The sequence below is a fragment of the Tauraco erythrolophus genome, chromosome 2 (assembly GCF_009769465.1).
Source record: "Tauraco erythrolophus isolate bTauEry1 chromosome 2, bTauEry1.pri, whole genome shotgun sequence".
Lineage (NCBI taxonomy): Eukaryota > Metazoa > Chordata > Aves > Musophagiformes > Musophagidae > Tauraco > Tauraco erythrolophus.
The window spans coordinates 44,208,841-44,228,250 of record NC_141466.1 but is presented as its reverse complement, the minus strand read 5'-3'; the positions used below and the strand labels follow the sequence as shown (position 1 = coordinate 44,228,250).

Here is a 19,410-nt window from a genome sequence, read left to right as displayed (position 1 = left end):
AGAGCAATGGAAACTGTCTACCTGGACTTCTCTGAGGCCGTGGGCACCGCCTCTCCTCCGATGCTCACAGCCAAGCTGTGGACGCCTGAGCTGGATGAGCAGTCAGCGAGGTGGACTCAGAACTGGCTGACTGAAAAGGCGGCGCCCCGCCGCCTGCCAGAGCGGCCGTTCCGCTGCGGACCTCTCAGCGCGGCGCCAGCGGCCGGGCCCGGGCGCCCTCCTCCCGGAGAGGCGATTTTCCCGCCTTCCCCCTCCCTCCGCCGTCAGCCCCAATGGCCGCCGCCCTCCTCCTCCCCCGGAAGCGGCGTGAGGGTTTTCCTCCTTTGAGGAGGAACTCTATGCAGCCCAACTGAAGGCGGAAGAAGGGAGGCAGGAAGTTATTGCAGGAACGAGCCCCGAAATGCCGCCGTGGGGGTGCTGCGCCACGGTGGTGTCGCAGTAGCGCCGGCACCTGCCATGGGGGAAGAGAAGGAGGGGAGAGGCGAAGCAGGCGGCAACTACAAATCCCGGCAAGCCGTGCCGCGCTCCCGCCCGCCCCTCCCCTCCCCGCCGCCCCCGGGTTGAAGAGGAAGCGGAGGCGCGCCGGGCCAGGTTGCTGGTGTGCCCTCGGGTGAGCGAGGCGGGGGCTCTGCGGCGGGCCCGGTGCGCTGTGAGGGGCGCGGGGCCGTCGCTTAGCCACCGAGCCCCCGCCGGGCAGGCGGCGGGCGCCTGGCGAGGCCGCCGTCCCCCCCCCCCTTCCCCCGAGCTGCGGCGGCGGCGCGGCCCGGCCCGGCGGTGAGGCGTCGAGGGGCCGGGGTGTCCGTGCGAGCTCCCGGGGGCACGTGAGTCAGCACACCCGCCGTCCGGGGCCGCGCTGCCGGGGGAGGCCGCGGTTGCCCGCCACGCACGGAGGTCTTCCGCTTGGCGGGGCGGGCGGCGCTGGTTTTGAAGCGGGGAGCTCAGCCTCCTGGCGCCGCTGCGGTCCTAAAGCGGCCAGAGGCACCAGAAATGCCGGTAGCTGCTCGTTACGCCTGAGCTCGCCCCGCGTCTGTTAGTAGGCCGCCCCGTGTCGGTGTTGTAGCGGTAGCACGGCGCCGTTAGGCTGGAGCTCCGGTCCGGCCCTCAGGCTTAAGCATGTTGTCGGCTTCAGCATGTTACTGAACTTGGCGATGCGCTGTATCTGTGGCTGCCGGCTGGGAATAGGTGTTGGGATGCTTTGCAGGTTAGGCCACGTTTTGCGTGTTTGTTTTTCCAGACAAATCACAGTAACGCGATCCGAGTCAAAATTGTTATCGCTTACCCTAATATTAACGGTGATTGTCAGTGAACGACGTGGAGAGAGAGGCCTGTTGAGCGCAGATGGGCTGTAAAGCCAAAGTAGGCATAAAGCGGAAACCGCCGTGTAGTTGAAGAAAACTTGCAAAATAAAGTGATGAAGCGTGTTTTGGTTTGTTTCTGTTTAGATAATGGAGTCCCATAGCTCTGTCAACAGTCAAGAGAGTAAAATGCCAACTTCTGAAAGTGAAGATGAGATTGAGTTTGTTGCAGTAAGTAGATCTTATACTGGAAATATACTGCTTGTTGACATAAATATGCGCTCGGTAGCCTGATAAAACAGGAGGGGGTCTTTGCATACTGTAATGATCTCGATTGTATTTTGATGGAAAGCATTACTTCTGGATTTAAATACATTTTCATTTGTAAGTCTTTGTGGCACATAGCAAGTTTGTCTTAAAGGTTTATCTGCCCTTTCTTTGGAAGGGTGTAAGATGACAAAAAATATAAAAAGTCCATCTAAAGCTATGGCTGGCATGAAATTCTCAGAAGGCGTCTGTTAACATTTACAGGGGAGAGCAGTCCTAGACCCAGTCTCCCTCCATGAGTATGATTTCTATCCTGAGCCACTGCATAAAGAGGCTTTGAACTTAAGCTTTCTTTTTGATATCAAGACATTTTGGCAGAGAGGAGCACTGCTGTCAGGATGAGCCCAGGCTGAAGTCACTATCTCCTTAGAAGTAGCATTTGGAGTCTGTTCTGTGTAATAGCACTCAGCTCTGATGGATCTAAACCAGTGCTGTGATATTTAATGATGGCTTTCAATCAAGGTTTCTCATACATTGACTTAAGCAATTGCTGAGTAGATATACTTGGGATAGGTTTATAGTGTTTTCCTCAATTCTTATACTTTCTCAAAATAATCTTTTGTAGCACAGAAGAGTTTTTAATTGGACTCAGGATTGTATTTCTTACGCTCTTAATTTCAGTATTTGTTTTTATCTTCATCTAAAGATTAAGCTACCAACCAATGAAACACAAACTAGCCTAAATAAATGCTACTTTTAAGACTTACATCATTATTCAGGAGTGTATATAGACAGATAGTGTGGTGTTTACACCCCTCCCCCCCACCCCCCTTTAATTTTTGTGGAAAATAAGGGTATATATCTTTGAGGAGTCATTTTAAAGAATTCACACATTGCATTTATGTTCAAATCGGAGTGCAACCCAAAAAATAGTACACAAAAAACTGTGTAGTAGGAGGCACAGAATCAGAAGGAAACAAGAACGTTTCATGTGTGCGAACGTTTAAACAAATGTAATATTACTTGCGATAAACTGAATTTTACTGTTCTCATCACTAGAACTTCCTAAGCTTGAAAGCAAGTTACTCTGCTTTTCAGCTGTCAGTTTCCAAACTTTTAACTAGTTGCTGAATTCAGTAAGTAAACAGAAATAATGAAAATCACTGCATTTGAAGAAGCTGCAGCTGTTATGATCTGAGTTAAACATTTCAAAACACATTATTGAACTTACTGGACGGTCAGGTGGTCTGAGTGTGGCTACTTGCTAACACCTCTTGTTTAATAGGTATTTAATTCATGATGGTTATTTTTTTTTTGTGGTTTTTTTGTGTGTGTTTGTGGTTTTTTTATATATTTCATTTAGAAAAACATATTCTCTTTATTTAATCATAAAAATGTAAGCATGCTTTTTGGGTAATTTGAGGCCTGCAGCTTGATTTATATAAGCTTTTGTCGTCTGTCCAAGATCTCATCCCTCTTCTTCCCCGGTGAGACTTTATGCCTGGCCAGCTGAACAGTTTTACAGCCTTGGAAGGTGGAAGAATGTAAAGAATGAGATGCAGTAAGGACAGCAGAGAGAATTGCACGCTGCTGTGCTCTCTGCTACTTCTCAAGAGGCAATAAGTCTTTGTAGCCCACCCTAGTTGGTTGATTGTTAAGATCTTGAGGACGCTGCCAAATATATGGCAGAGGTGGTAGAGATAGTACTGCACCTCTTCAAGAAGTCAGTCTGCTGACTATTGTAAGTCCTTTTTCTGCCTGGAAAACTTAACTTTCTAACAAATAAAGAATGTCTTTGAAGTATATTACAAATCTGTGGTATTTGTCAGCAATATTGCCAGACAAATGACTATCACTGCAGTTTAGAAAAAAGCTGTGATATGATGTAGATGGCATTGTGTGTACAGACTTTAAAAAAAACCCCAACAAACAACCAAACAAAAAACACCGCAAACAAAACTAAAAAAAAATGAGTACCCCCTACCATGACCAAAACCATAAAACTATCTTTGTTTTTTGTTTATATGCTTTGAAGTTAGATAATAACTTTCAGAATTTGGATGGGAACTTTTTTTATGGCACGTGGAGATTTTAGTTAACTTTGCCTCTCGCTGAAGATGTGTATTCATGTGACCATGCATGTGAGTTAGGGTTACTAGGAATATTTTCGTGTGGTGTATGTAGACTTACCCATCCTGTTTCATGTTCCTTATACTGGTTATTTAGTTGATGTGATAATGTTGTAGCATGATACAGGGCTTTTTTTGCACAACGTCAGATTGTATGGACATAGAGCATCTTTTTTTTTTTTTTTAAAAACTAAAGAGTCTTGTCGCAGCAAGTGTGAAGGGAGCTCCAGATGTTATTTTGTCCATCTTCTTTAAATAACTTATGACCTATGTTCTTAGTTTGGGTTGCTGATTTTACTTTTTATTCTGTTTGCTTTTTCATGTTTGTGCCAACATTCTGCTATCTACCAGAAGCTTGTAGTAGAAATGTTGAAATTGGTGTGAATGGGAATACACACACTTGTGGAAGCACTAGACAGTGGAGGGAAAAAAAGGGAGGAATATGAAGGCATGTAAATCAACTGGTGTTGGTACTACCTAGACTAGCAGGTCGTTGAGGTCACAGACCACCTACATGAAGTTTCTGAAGACACTTAGCAAGAAACAGCATTAATGCAAATTAAAACCAAGGCTTAAACCATTAAGATGATTGCAGGAGACTAAGAACACGGCTAGAGCCTTAAGACATCCTAAAGGAAGAGACAAAACCAATCAATAACCTTTAATGACTCTCAGAGGAGGGGCAGACAGAAGATCAGAAATATGCAAAAGAAACACATGGCTGCCAAGGTAGGAAGAATATGGAAGACCTAAGTACTTGTCTATAGCCAGAGTCCTTTGTCCTCAACTTCACTGCATGGAGTCCTGACCAGACTTCCTGGATGCACATCTTTCAATTGCAAAGCTGGACAGGCTCTTTGGACATGTGTCTTTGTGCTTTTGAGTATGTGGTGTGAATGGGTAAAATACGTTTTCTTTTAAAAGAAAATGACCTCCCCCTCATTGTGATTCCAATACAGAGAAAACACTTGTAACCTGCTTGTGCAATACCTGCTCAGAAAGGAGTAGCCTTAAACATGTACGAAACTGTTTCCCACTTCCTTGATGTCTGAAATACTAAAGGAGTTTAATTTCTTTTGGAGTTGGAATTTAATTTGTCTTTTAAAAATAAACAATCAAAATCAAAACAAACCTTGAAAAACAACAAAAAAACATTTAGCATTGCTTAGTGAAATCTAAGACTGTCCCTCTCAGTAATAGCCTGCTACCCTATTACCATCAAATTAATGGCACAAGTAGAGTATCTTTAAAAAAGGAGATATAAGTTGATTGAGAAGGTGAAGAATATAAGGTTATTAAGCAAGCCCAGACTGTTAATTTGAGTATTTTTTTCTATGTCAATGGCTGTATTTTAAGTTGATATTTTAATTATTTGTGGATAGTTACTTATTTGTGTGTTTTACCAGTTTTGTGGATTAGTCTGTGAAGTGGAAAAGTTGCCATGCAGGAATTTAGTTACTGCACCCTCTTAAAACCTTGGTGAAATTCTCCTTCAGGTATTGCTGATGCTGACAACGTACTGTAACACATGCCACATTTTATCTCTGAGGAAGACCGTTTAATGCTTGTGTGTGTGTTTTTTAACACTTTTCTTCAGGAAGGACCTTTAAGACCTGTACTTGAATGCATTGATCTTGTCAGTAGTGAGGATGAAGAACCCAACAGCAGTTCTTATGTTCATGTGAGTATGTTGTAACATATTTTGGGACTTCTTGGTTGAATAAACTAGTTAGTCTTCTATGTTTTTTCCCATCAGTTACTCTTAACAAAAAACTTGTTAGAGGCATATTTAACAAGCAATAAATAAATAAACCAACATTAAAGTCTTTTGATATTTACTTAATGTTGAGTGGAAGGCAAGAATGCCAATACTTTATTTTTTCCAGAGCCATTTTATGCCTTCTTGAAATGGACTTAGAACTTTTATTTGACTTTCAGTGGTTTTAGCAAGCGTGGCAATGAAAAACGTCACTTTACGAATTACCTCAGAAGTCAGTGTGTCCAGCCTCTAGCCTGCAAATGTATCTGGCCTACTCCCAGGCCTTTTCGTCCTAAAATAACTTTTTAGGAGCAGTTTATAGGTTGGATGACCTTATTCTGATGGCAGCCTGGTCTTAACTCAGCCTCATTCTTAATAATCCTTCCTAAGAATGTGTAAATCAGAAGCAGACTGGTCAATTAATGTTATCCTGCAAGCTTATGGTGCCTACTCTGCAGGGCCTTTTGGAAGGACAGTGACTGAGAATGACTCTAGTAGAGTTGTTTTTGGCAGCAGTGGCCATCTCTTGACTTCTATTTTCCAGTGTTGCAGTAGAGGATGTGTGTAATAAACCTGGTTCTTAAGGAAAGGTGGGTCTTCTGTACATGCAGAGGCTCACTCCACAGTGATGATTGCTAGAGCTGATCGTGTAGCATGAGCAAACTACAGTGTATGGTTTATATGCTAGAAAAAGCTAATGATCTGCCTTTTTGAAGTTACTGGGCAATGTTGTCTTAGAGCAAGAATTATATCAGTTCTCAGTGTTTCATACAGGCTGCATGTTGGCTTTGAAATCTTTAGGAATTTTATTTAACTACTTAGAAGAATTTACTTGATTTTTAAGTTGTTGGAGACTTCCAGGACACCCAGCACAATCATCCATGTCCCTTCTAGTGCTTTGGTGAGGCTAATGTTGATGTTGAATTTCCTTGAATGTGTAGGGTTGTTTTGTTTCTTTGTCTTTTAACAGAAATTGAAGATGCTGGTAAATAGGAAGAGAAAACTAGCAAGGTATATTGTGGACCTTAGTTAGGATCAGACTATCTTTGCTGAATTATGTCCTGATGCTTGGGCATCACTTTTCACCATATTAGTGCCCTGTCACTTAACAATTGCCAAATAAAAGTTTAACTTTTCAATTCTAGAGAAATACTAAGCGTAAAGATCACATTGACTATCAGAAAGAACGAGTTACATCAACCTTGGATCGTCTGGCACGCCATGTTGAAGTAGAGAAACAGCAAAAAGAAGAGAAAAACAAAGCTTTTAAGGTATTGGGTGTATTTTGTGTCAGTAGAATTGCATAATACAGGCCTTGTAGTCATGAGTGTGTTTTTCACTATTAAGTAAATAAAAAGATTGGTGAGCCAGACCTGGAACTAGCAACTAGAGAACTTTTGCTTCTGGGACGTTGTTTGAAACAAATTATGGACTTTGCCTCCTCAGTGGCTTTTAACTGATCAATTTGCTAGTCTTGTTGTGGTTCCTAATAACCTAACTTCATGCAAGACAATGGCAAAAACTTGTTCTTTTGTTTATTTTTGTGTATATATATATATATATATATATATCAGAGTGACCTTAGCATCAATTATTCTGGTTAAATAGTTGAAAAATAACAGTTATCACAAACCACCATACAACAAACCTAGTTATCTGCCTGCTTCTGTCTGAGATTTTTGGGAAGCTCTTTGCCATGTTAAATCTCTATATCAGGTAATATTTTATAATGGGATAAAATTTTCTATATATAAGGCATAATTTTTCAAGTCGAATCCTATTCATTGTATTATGCAGCCATTTGAAAGACATGGATAAATTTTTTTATTACCAGCTGGGAGGTGCAGTCAATAGGCTTAAGGGTAGGGCTGCTGTCGGCGAGACCTGGACAGCTTGAAGGAATGGCCTTGTAAGAACCTCATGACATTCAACAGGGACACATGCAAATCCAGTATTTGTGCAACATGCTGACTTTCCAGCCTAATTTTCTGAACACTGTTAATAGCTTTTGAAGTCACGTAATTTTCATATAGTTACACCTTGTTACAGTCTACAATAGACTATGAAACTGTAAAACAGGAGAGTAAAAGGCTGTTGGATAGAGTCCCAGGTAGCCTTGAAGTTCAGAGGCTTTCCTGTTAGAAATTCCTCAGCTTAGAATTTGGCAATCTGTTATTGTCTCCACATAGAATTCTTCAACTGTGAAGTGGAGTCAGAGATAGTTATGTAGCTTTTAAAATAGTCCGAGAATGAAGGATAAAAAATCCTTTTGTTAATGATGAATGTTTCTTCTGCCAGGCAGCTCCTCACTCCTCATTAGATAATGCAATCTGCAGAATTAAAATTACTCTTCAAAGTGAAACTGCTGTATTTTTTTTGTTTGTTTCAGCATTGGAACAAATTGACTCTTTGGTTTCAATAGCCATTTTATCTTACCTTTTTTTAAAAAAAAAAATCATTATTTTCTTTTTATAATCTTATGATCTTAAAATTATTCTTGGTTATGTACATGCTTCAGAAACTTCAGTTGGTGCAGTAAAAGTAAATTGACTTGAGTTATACCTTTTTTCAGGGCATAAAAATTAGTACTATTTTTTTAATTTGTTTTTTTATTGCTGTTACATTTCATCTTTATTGTGTTACACAGAAGTCAGTCAAGTTGTAAGATTTATGTCCTCCCTTAGGTTTTTGTGGTGTTGTGTTTTTTTTTTTTTTTCCCTTAGGTTTTTAGAGACCCACATGTTAAGTTTTGGTATACATACTTAAATCTTGAATTGTTTGGTTTTGTTTTTTTTTTTTTTTTTTTAATTTGATCATAACCTTGGCTAATGTGTTTTTCTCTTCAGGAGAAAGTTGATTCCCAATATGCTCACGGGTTGCAAGAACTAGAATTTATTCGGGAACACAGTGACACAGAAGCTGCAAGATTATGTGTGGACCAGTGGTTAAAAATGCCTGGTAAGAATAGGAAACTAAGTTTGAGTAATACATTTTCTAAGTCTTGCATTGCTAAGTAGAACATCTGGTAATTGCATTGAGTAATACTGACACTGGGCATGCAGGTGCCTCTTACACATAACCAAATCTTGCAATACTAACTTTGCTAGAGTGTGGCATTTGAAAGTTCTTATACACCCATTTCCATAGAAGCTATTATTCTAATGTTTTGCTGCTTAGAAAATTTAATTTATAAAGTCTAAAAACCACTAAGGCAATGTTAACTACTTTTATAAGCAAAGTTACTGGAAGGAAAAATATTACTGTTGACCTGTTGCTCAGGGAAGTGTCTATATAAGTAAGTATAACTTCAGGAAGTTCAATCAATTTAAAATATTACCTGAAGGAAGGGTGTCAAAGTGTTCGAAAAGTAATCCTGCTGGGGATTGAAGCGAGACAGATTCCTTGACTGAAAGAGGAGACTTACCGTAGTAGGATTGAGTTAGTGTGTTATTAGCTTGCTTTTAAGAATCAATATAACTTGATTTTTTTTTTTTAAATGCTTTAGGGCTTGTATGTTATTTTTTGTTTTCTTAAGCCTCTATAATTCAGATTCTGGTTAAGTGCTTTGTTTTATGACACAGGTCTCAAACCAGGCACCATTAACAGTGGAAAAAGGGGTATTTATAAGAGGACACGTGAGATGCAAGTCAACAGCACTCCCATATCTTGTCCTGTGATGCATTGCAACAGGGAATTTGATAATAGACATCTTCTCCTAGGTCACCTTCAAAGGTAAGGACATAGTGCAAGAGCTCAGTACAAGAAATAATAATGTAAGAATATGCTCGAACTTCAGATGTCAGCATCAAGTCTACTTTAGACTGCCTATAGTGACAAAATTCCATTTGGAGAGCAGATTAATATGTTATGGATTTTATACAGATGATGTGATGAACTTCCTGGTTGGTTGGATTTATTTTTTTTTTTCATTCAGAATTGATTTCTTCTTCTTGTTAAGCGTTTTTTAATATCTAGGTTTTTTGAGAAACAAGAGTTCTGTTATTTCTTCATCCAAACTTGGAAAAGAGCAAAAGGCTAATGTAGTCAGCTTGATGGTGAGATAAAAAAGATGCCCCTAATGAGGGGAAAGAGGAGCAAAGAGTAGCTATAGGCCAGACATCTGTTGAGAGCTAATCATTGCTAGTCAGCACTCGCTGTGCCTGGGGTCTATTCCAGCATATACTGCCTTTTAACTAGTGAATGTGTCGTGGGAAGAAGGTAAGGAGAGGAGGAGAATGTTGTGGGTTAACCCTAGTAGGCAGCTCAGCCCCACACAGCTGCTCGCTCACTCATCCCAGTGGGATGGGGAAGAGAAGGGTAAAAATGAGGAAACTCTGGGCTGAGATAAAAACAGTTTAATAAGTAAAGCAAAAGCCATGCACACAAGCAAAGCAAAATAAGGAATTCCTGTCAGTGGGAAGTGCTTTATCACGTATAATGGTTAATTGGGAATGCAAACATCATCATTCTGAACATCCTCTGCTTCCTCCTCCTTCACCCAGTTTTTATTGCTGAGCCCAGGGTCATATGATACGGGATGTCCCTTTGGTCAGCTGGGGTCAGCTGTCCCAGCTGTGTCTCCTCCCAACCTCTCACTCACCCACCCCCAGCCTCCTTGATGGCAGGGTGGTCTGAAAAACAGGGGTGGCCTTGACGCTGTGCAATCACTGCTCAGCAATACCTCAAACATGCCTGTGCTATCAACACTGTGGTTCATAAATCCAACACACAGCACTGTACAAGCTGCTTTGAAGAAAATTAACTCCATCCCAGCCAGAATTAGTGCAGGGAGGTAAAAATAAATTAATTTTAAAAATCCCTCTTAGGAAATGGAAGCTTTATTAGTTTTCTTGCTCTTAAAAACGATATGATTCCTTTGCAAAGTGGTCATTATAACAGATGAGCTGCAGGGAAAATCACCTCTATACAGGACACTTCAACTGATACAGTTAGTGATAGGTGAAGTGAGGAATCTTGCAGTTTAGGTTGATTCGATATGTCTTTCGAAGCTGTTCGACATAAACCTAATTTTCCCATTAAAGAGACATTTTGACTATTAAGAGGGGACTAATTTGTTAATTTATTTCTTCCTCTCTAGGTTTGATCATTCTCCTTGTGACCCAACAGTCACATTACATGGACCCCCACATAATGCTCTTGCCTGTGTGATATGCTGCAAAAGATTTTCAACCTCTCAGCAGTACAGTGATCATCTTTTATCTAAGGCAAGATCATAAGGATGAGTAACTTGCCTGACTGAATGTAGTAGAGGGTTTTCAAGACGTGTAATGATGTACTGATTTTTTTCCTTTTAACCCTCTTTATCTCCCTTCCCTCTTTTAGTCTTCAAGATAGCTTTTCTTACTCTGATGTGTTCCAAACACCTGGTATATCCTGACAGTACTCGCATTAGATTTGACCATTAGGTTGTACTTTTGAGAGAGGATCATAGTTCTGTCTTTAACCTCTTGTCCCTCTGTTGGTGCTGTCGAAAGGTATTTCCTTTTTTTGAATCTCCAAAACTATGGAAGGTAAAGGCAGAAGTTACGGTAAAATAAGTGGCAGTAAAGAGAAGCAACAGAAAGGAGATGGGGGGGGAAAAAAGAGGCAACAGAATGAGAAAAGAAACTTGGGTAATTCAGATGCAACTGTTTCTTCTCTTTTTCCAGTCTCTGTTGATGTATTCGCTGATGCTCACCAGTTAACTTACAGAAGGGAAAAGGATAATCTAGCATTTGAGTTTTGATTTAAATATAAGCTAATAGTATTTTCTTTTGTTGTTGTTGTTCCTCCCTGCCTCTGCTCTTCTCACTTTTTTTTGATAATGCTCTCTCCCTTCTGCTCATAACTTACCACTGTAAAACCTCAGTTCAGTGACAGATGCTCAGATGTTATCTTCAAGGTGTGTGGCTTTATTTAAGCAGTGTGCTGTTGGATTGGGATAATAATGGATAGCAGTTTCAAAGTTTAGTGTTTTAATAGCAAATATTGTTGCGTACCCACCTAGTTACCAGAAACTGTGTTAAATTCAGGGGAGGCTTCAGATTCTCTGAAAATCAGACTACTTTTAGCTAGTAGTAGTAACTCCTGATGCATAATCATGTCTGACAAGCTTGAAGGATTGCATCATAGTTTGCCCCTGTGCTTTTTCCATTGTTTCCAAGTTGTGTGTCTGTGGTGTGTCCAGGGGCATGAGGAGTTAGGGACAGGTGAAAGGGAGTGGCTCTTGCAGCGGGCAAGAAGACGGGATTGTTTTGGTGTGGAAGGATGGGGAGATAATCCTAAGTAAAGCTATGGAAGAAAGCATAAGCATATCATAAAGATTCTTTGAGTGACATGAGAAAGGAGTAAGCAAAAACATGAGAAGCAAAATTAAAGAATTTTTGCCCTGAAGGCAAAGATCTGAAGTTGATGTAGAAGGCAAAAGGGGTGGAAGGATTTGACTTTAATGAAAGTCATGGGTCTGTCAGGCTACTCTGAGGAGCAGCATTTTGAGAATTTGGAGTTTACCAAGATTAGCGAAGAACCGACATGAGGAAAACCAGCTGCTTTAGCGACAGAAAGAGCTTTTTCTGAGTGTGTGGGTAGAGACACTAGCTAAGAATTGATGGAGTCCATAGTTCCTGGGGAAGGTGGTTGTTCCCAGTGGTGCAAGAAGGGAATGGAAAAGTTGCCACTGTAGTAAGAATGAATAGCTGAGTTTGACACTGACAGTTTGGCCAGTCCCTTGTGTCTCACAAGCTGAAATGCATAGGGCTAGGCTGTAAATAAACATAGATGTGGTAGCTGAAAACCTAAAAGTGAAAATATTACCACAGAATGGAGAGAGGAGTGGAAGGACATGAGGAGAACTGGGACTGGTTTCTTGGCTTCATGTTTTTCCTAACTAGATTATTTTGTCTTCCAGCTAAATGAAAATGACGGACATAAAAAAGATCTCCCTCCACAGCATATTCAGTGTTTTGCATGCCCAAACTGCTTCCTCCTTTTCACCAAAAGAGATGAATGCTTGCAGCATATGTCAGGAAAGAACCACTTCCACCAGGGTTCCAAATCGAGTGGTATGTTGCTACTAAGTGTACTGGTTTCCGTTCCTTCTGATAATTGATCCTTATGATATGAAGTGACTTACATTTTTCTGCTTAAGGTTTTTAAGTTTGTTTTTAATGAACTCTTATTTTTCTTTTAAGGTCTTAAATGTGATACAGTTTGGTAAGAGATCTCCTCTTACAGAGGAGAAATTTGAAATTCATATTTTTGTATAGAATTGATTCCACCATCATAGTTGCTGAAACGAGAAGCAGACTTTATCTCCATGCTGTCTGGTCTCTCAAGCTTCTCATCCTCTAGTGACTCTGTGCAACTACTGTCCTAAATAAGTTTACATTTAGCATGTTGATAGGAACTTGGACCAAAACACATAAATTTCTTTTTCAATCCCAGTCAGACTGGCTGTGATGTTCCTTTTCCGTACTATACTGTCTGCTGTCTACTGGAGACTATTTTTCTTGTTGATGTCCTTGGCATTCCTGATGGAAAAGACCTGTGAAAGTTTCTTCTTTATATAATTGCAAATTTAGCCTGCTTAGCTGGAGCAGTGCCGCTGGTCTGATGCTTTGCGCTGGCTGCATTGCTACTGAAAGATAAAATATTGGTTATGTTGTGGGCTGGTAACAACCTGAGCCATACTTGCTAGATTCCACAGAAAGTATCTGTTGGATCTATTGAAAACAGAGTTAATGACCATCATGGCTGTACTGACTTTTTAGCTTTGATGTAAGCAATAGGCATTAAAGCATTTACTTTAATGTTAGGTAAACAGCTGAGACAGATGAGCTACAGATGGAGCTGACTTCTTGTTCAAGAAGCTGCCGTGTTTTAGATAGTGCAGCTTTCAGGATAAGCCTACATGGCCAAACGGATTGGTATAGTTATTTCTCGTCTTGATAACTATATCTTCCTTCCCTAGAGTGGCTGCAGGAAGTGTACAGTAAAGACAGGGTTTGAAGGAATCTTCCTGCAGATCGAGTCCGTAATGCTATCTTCATGGAAGTGACAATCAGCTGCACAGTTCTGATTTCTCTTATGTATTGTAAATCTAATGTACTTTTGTTCTCAAATAGGTTATAATTCTGAATGTGCTGAGTGTAGATGCCTTTAAAATCAGGCCATAGGTTTTTAAAAAGATTACTGGTGAGCTATTGCTTTGAAAAGATTAAAAGCAGAAAATTTTTTTTTACTTCTTTAGAGTGCTTAGCTCAGAACAGAAAAAAGTTAGGTCTTCATGATTAATACTATCAGCATAGACTGTAAGATCTGGCAGTGAAGTTAGTTAAAAGGCATAACCTCAAATTACTGCCTGCTGGTCATCACATCTTACTAAACAGAAAATTCGAAGAAAATTTGCCTCCTAAGATGCAAAACATTAATATGTAGTTCATAAGCCGTTTCACATTCTCTTTTCAATAGAAAATTTTTTATTCTGCTTGTATCTGGAGGTATACATGGAGTATGTACTTGGAACAACAGAAAGTCCTGCACCTAGAAATTTGAGGAGAATTAACATTGAGGATGGAGAAAGAGAGAAATGGTCAGAGTATGTGGGAACTTGTTAAGTGAATGCGTGCCTTTTTTCTTTTTTAAGCACACCATGGCTTTAAACAAAAGTGTCTATAGTAAGAATAGACAGGTGGTAATAGATGGAGGGGAAGAAGGTCAGTAAGAAACTTCCTAAGAGAGATATCTGACCTGACCTTGTAGAAGGAGGAAAAGGGAAGTAGAGCCAGTCACGGAGTATGAAAAAGCAAGATGCAAACAGATTCAGATATGAGACTGTTAAGAAAGTTTAAAAAAAACACAACAGAATTTTACTTAAAGCTTCCTTTGCACAATTACTGTGACTGAGGTGATACATGGTAACTTGCTATCTGAACCCTGTGACAAATGGATACAAGTGTAACTATGTCATCTGAGAGGTGAAATACTATGAAAGAATGCTTTAACATGTGGTTGCACTTTGTTTTCCGTATTATAGATGAAATGAAGGCTGACCTTCCTCTACCTTTCCCATCCTATGCAAAGAACCTTCTGATATCTCTGTGCAAAGAGGTCCCCTTCCAAGTGAAGTGTATATCCTGCTACCAGATACTACGCTCGCATATGGAATTAACGGCTCACTTCAGGTTTGTGAGAGACAGCTGTCTCTATAATGTGAACATCCAAAGATCGATTAACAAATAGGCAGATGTGTTCTTAGTGGTGCTAGTGGATTTCAGGGCATCTAGGACCATCTGAATGTTGACTTCCTGAGCAAACTATAAAAAAACTGTCCCCTTTCCATGTCTTTTACCCTGCCTTACCCTACACAATTCATTGCAGAGTGCTGATTGATGTATGTATCCTTTCTGTTACTTTCTGTAACAGAACAACAGAGCTTGATCTCTGTTCCAGTATTTCTAAGTTGGCAACGTTTGAGTTCTAAAACGTACTGAGTCAACAACATAAGCATCAATCTAAGTAAAATTAGATTAAAGCACTAAATTAGCACTTTATTCTCTTTAAAGTGCAGAGACTAGATAGGCATTGGATGTTTTCGTTGACAAGCTAGTTAAGTGGGTTAAAGTATACAGAGGACACTTTCATAGAATCATAGAATGGCATAGGCTGGAAGGGACCTTAGAGATCATCTAATCCAACCTCCCTGTCATGGGCAGGGACACCTCTCAACTAGATCAGGCTACTCAAGACTCCATCCAACCTGGACTTGAACACCTCCAGGGAGGGGGCATCCACAACTTCTCTGGGCAATTTATTCCAAAGTCTTACCACCCTTGTACTGAAGAATTTCTTCCTAAAATCTTATCTAAATCTGTTCTCCAGATTCTCTTTCCATGCATTAATTGCCGTAGCTACTAGATAAAATTCCAAAGGACATCTGAAAGTTTAAAAATGTTTCACGTTATGGTATAACCTCTTTATTTTTTTGATCTGTTCTAGAACACGATGTCATAATTCTGGGCCCGTGGCACTGTCAAAGAAGAACATCTCCCAAGTTGCAGAGATATTTAAAACAAAAGGTCACTGTGAGAACTGTGATAAACTGTTTGCTGATAAGAATCAGATCACCCAGCATACGCAAACCACTCAACATAACATTAAAGTTCTTACTACAATGGAAGAGTCTATCTTGATGTTCTGTCATATCAATGGAAAAAATAAAAATAATTTATGCCATATTGTAGATCGGTCAAGATCACTGCTTAAAAGACATTTGACTTCAAATGAGTCTACCAGTGAAAGGGGGTCTACCCCTTCAAAACGGAAGAGCGATTTAAAAGATAAAAATGAAGATCATGTAGCAAACCAAAGTCAAGGTGATGCTTGCAAAGTAAAAGCCTGGTTTTGTGAATGCCTTCAAAAGTTTTTTACAGAAGAGTCAGTAGAAAAGCACATTTTATCAGCAAATAGAATCTGTCACAAGTGTGCCGTGTGTGGAAAGCTTGCTGAAAATTCAAGCATTATCCGCCTGCATATGAGTCGATTCCATGGGGGAGCACATTTGACTAATTTTCTTTTCTGGTGCAGAGCATGCTCTGTGGATCTCCGTAGAGAAGAGGACATTATGGGACACGTGACTCAATTTCATGGTGGACATAGTTACTATTATGAGCAAGAAGCTCTAGAAGATGAACTTATGCCATCCACTTCTGACACAGCATGTGTTCCTGCAGGTGAAAGGAAAAACTGCTTTCCTAGTCCTATGACGCTCTCCCCTGAAAAAAGTCCTATTCTGGGAAAATGGCAATGTGGCATTTGTGAGGAGATGTTTGAATCTGAAGAGAGCGTTAAACAACATTGCATGTCCTTGGAAAGCCATGCATTTCACAGATACTGCTGTGGCTTATGCAGAAATCACTTTCGGAAAGTAGGAACACTACAGCGACACTTCCAAGAGCATCATAACCAGGAGATACAGACTAAATACTTCTGTGGCCTTTGTGGTAATCTCTTCTTTGACACAGAAGAAGAATTCCTAATCCATTATAAGGAGATTCATAGTGTAGACTATGCATTTGTGCCTGAGGAGATGGAAGTATCAATAAAAAAAGAGGAGGATTTCCTCCCAGTAGAAGGAGGAGACCGTTTAACCTGTGGTTGCTGGACAACTTACGTCTCCAAAATAAACAGAAAGAATGATTATGAGAATTGTCAGAAAACCATGCTGCGAAAAGGAAACTTATGGTTTCGATGCTGCTTCTGTTCTGCAACTGCACAGAACTTTGCTGATTTGGACAGTCATCTCAACAGTCACACATCACTGAACCGTAAGGAAGAGATGTACGTTGTTAGATGTGCTGCGTGCAGCAAACACTTTGACGATCTTCAGAGTGCACATCAGCACTATCACATGAAACACTGCTTCTTGCAGAAACCTCATCTATCAAGTCTTGCATCAGAATCAGAAAATACAGTATTTGAATTCACAGCAAGTGGGGCTTGTGTGGACAGAAAACCTCACAAGCTAAAATTTCAAGCATCTCCATCCAAGACTCGAGAAAGACCACAGTCATCTCTGCAGTTACCAATACAGGGAAAGAAAGAGAAAGAAAATTCAGCACACTCTGAAGAACGTGATGAAGGTTTGTATACGTTTTGGTGGGTTTTTTAACATTAGAAAAATGTTGTCCTTAACACACTCTCTTTGAATGTTAGTACAATCTAGCATGCCATTTGCCTACATCCAGTCTACAAGTCAGCTCAGAATTTAATATTTGTTATTTCTCAAAGCTGCATTTTGAATTCTTGGTATTTGGGTTTTTAGAAGTTGGACTCAACAATTTATTGCTATATGCTGTATGCATGAAGTCTTTAAAAAACAAAAAGTAGGCAGATGTGAGAACCCTGGGACCGAAACATTTAATTTGCAAATTAGTTCGGAGCATAATTTGGTGTTGAAAGGAAGAGGACAATCAAGGACCCCAGCTAGAGATCTAACTCCTAGAAATGTTCAAGTGGTCTATAATACACACACATTCTTGAGAAACTTGACTTCTTTGTATATATAAATATTTATGAGCCTGGTAGTGCTTTCTGTATGGGCAGTCCTATTATAACACCATCTTCTCAGTTTCTTTTAGCTTGCCAAAAAATAATTTCAGCTGAGAATTTATATTCTCAATATGTATTCAGTTTTTTGCCTTGAGGATGCAAATATTTTTTTTATTGACATTCATGTCACTTCTGACATCAAGAGTGCTGAAGGTGTACTGTGTGTTCCAAAAAAATTGAAGTGTTTTTAATTATTTATGGTGTCATAATGCTTTTGATTAAAAGTTTGACATTTATGTTAGATACACAGCAAAAAGTATGTCTCTGTAAACATTTTACTTGCTTCCATGCTTGTAAACAACTAAATGTTACAGAGACTTGCCATAGCAAGGGGTGCACAGTTGAATATTAAGAGGGCTGTTAAAATGTCTCGGGGCAGGACAACAGCTTTCTGTGCCTACCACAAAACTATCCAACTCTACACCATCATATAGCTAGATTCTGTGTTCTTCTGTCTGATTTGTGAGTTACTAAATGCTGCTTCAGGTAATTTAAAAACAATGCAGTCACAGAATAGGATCAAGTTTTGTAACTTTTAGGCTCTAGAACAGCTGAATATATGAATTTTCAAAAGCATATGTAAGTTGATGTATGTTGGTTGACCAGAAAGTCAAGTGAACTTAAAATGCATTCTTTTTATCCCACTGAAGATGGGGAACTTCCTGATCTTGACTACCTGCGTACCATGACTCACATAGTGTTGGTGGACCTGGACAACTGGGGAAGCTTATTCACACATCTACCAGCTAACCTGAACCAAGGGACGTTTATCTGGGGCTTTCAAGGTAAAAAGTAGTTGAAGGAAATAGGAAGAAAAGACTAACAAATCTACGCAACTGTTTGAGCAGAAATTGTTTGAATCTGAGGGAATGAAGAGGAAGGAGAAGCAGCCACTAGGGCTTCTTAAGTCAGTGTCACAGGTACCATGTAATAGAAATGTTCTTGAACTTTTCTAACTCAGTCTTAACCTCCTCTGCTCTTATTTTTCCATGTAGAATATTATTCCAGAATTGCTAAATGGTTTAGGAGTCTTTCTGGGTTCTCTGCTGAACTTACTTAGGCTGTATCATACTAGATTTTCATAATTATCAGGACAGCCATAATACTCAGATTATTTTCTTTCTGAGTCCTTGTCATAATGTTCTTTTTCTTATTAGTTCCAAAAGGCATGATTTTACATTCTTGTACTTGAATCCTGTTCTACCTCTGGCTTGCTCCTCAAGGATGTCCTTGGTCATTCTGTACATCAATAGATGTATGTCACATCTGGCAGATGCCAGTAGTGGTAGAACGTGATTGATGGAACTCACATTGTTATGGGCTTGTAAGAAAACTTTTTACGAAGTCTACCAATAGCATCCGTTTAACTTGATACTTTTCCTTACCTGACTATTCTTGAACCAACTTCTCGTCCACCTCAAGCTTTTTTCTACTGTTTATCTCTGTATCTGCCTTTGTAATTATTTTGCCTGTGGTACATTGAATACTTTAGTGAAGTCTAGATAAGGGATAGTTTCAAAATATTTATTCCCTGAAACATAGGCATCATCTTAACAGATTTGTAGGAACTGTCAGGTGTGTTTTACGCTTAGTAAACACCATTGCACTGCACGTCTTCTTTACCTAATGTTCTTGAATATCTCTTCCTTAACAAATAATCAAGAGCATCCTGAAAGATGAGAATTTTCATGCTGCTGAGGTTGTATAGAAGTACAGAAAGACCTGCTGATGCCTGAATCACTTTTTTTTTTTCTTTCCTCTTAGAAACGGCTATCCCAGTCAGTTGATGAAGGTAGAGCAAGTATGTCTGTTAGTGTAAAGTGCAAGTTCAAACAGTCAGCTGTGCTCCTGG

At 39.9% G+C, this 19,410-nt stretch overlaps 1 protein-coding gene across 1 annotated transcript in view; it reads left to right on the top strand.

Annotated features, from left to right (window-relative positions):
* The first annotated feature begins 577 nt into the window (after positions 1-577).
* Positions 578-19,410, top strand: part of ZNF451 (zinc finger protein 451) — a 36,953-nt gene continuing 18,120 nt past the window's right edge. Inside the window, exons 1-11 of the mRNA XM_086608311.1 lie at positions 578-610; positions 1,443-1,526; positions 5,289-5,372; positions 6,596-6,721; positions 8,297-8,408; positions 9,032-9,182; positions 10,549-10,675; positions 12,358-12,511; positions 14,485-14,632; positions 15,447-17,089; positions 18,209-18,343. Of these exons, the coding sequence (XP_086464437.1) occupies positions 1,446-1,526; positions 5,289-5,372; positions 6,596-6,721; positions 8,297-8,408; positions 9,032-9,182; positions 10,549-10,675; positions 12,358-12,511; positions 14,485-14,632; positions 15,447-17,089; positions 18,209-18,343 (2,761 nt within the window). The 5' untranslated portion in view covers positions 578-610; positions 1,443-1,445. The remainder of the gene's footprint in view (positions 611-1,442; positions 1,527-5,288; positions 5,373-6,595; positions 6,722-8,296; positions 8,409-9,031; positions 9,183-10,548; positions 10,676-12,357; positions 12,512-14,484; positions 14,633-15,446; positions 17,090-18,208; positions 18,344-19,410) is intronic.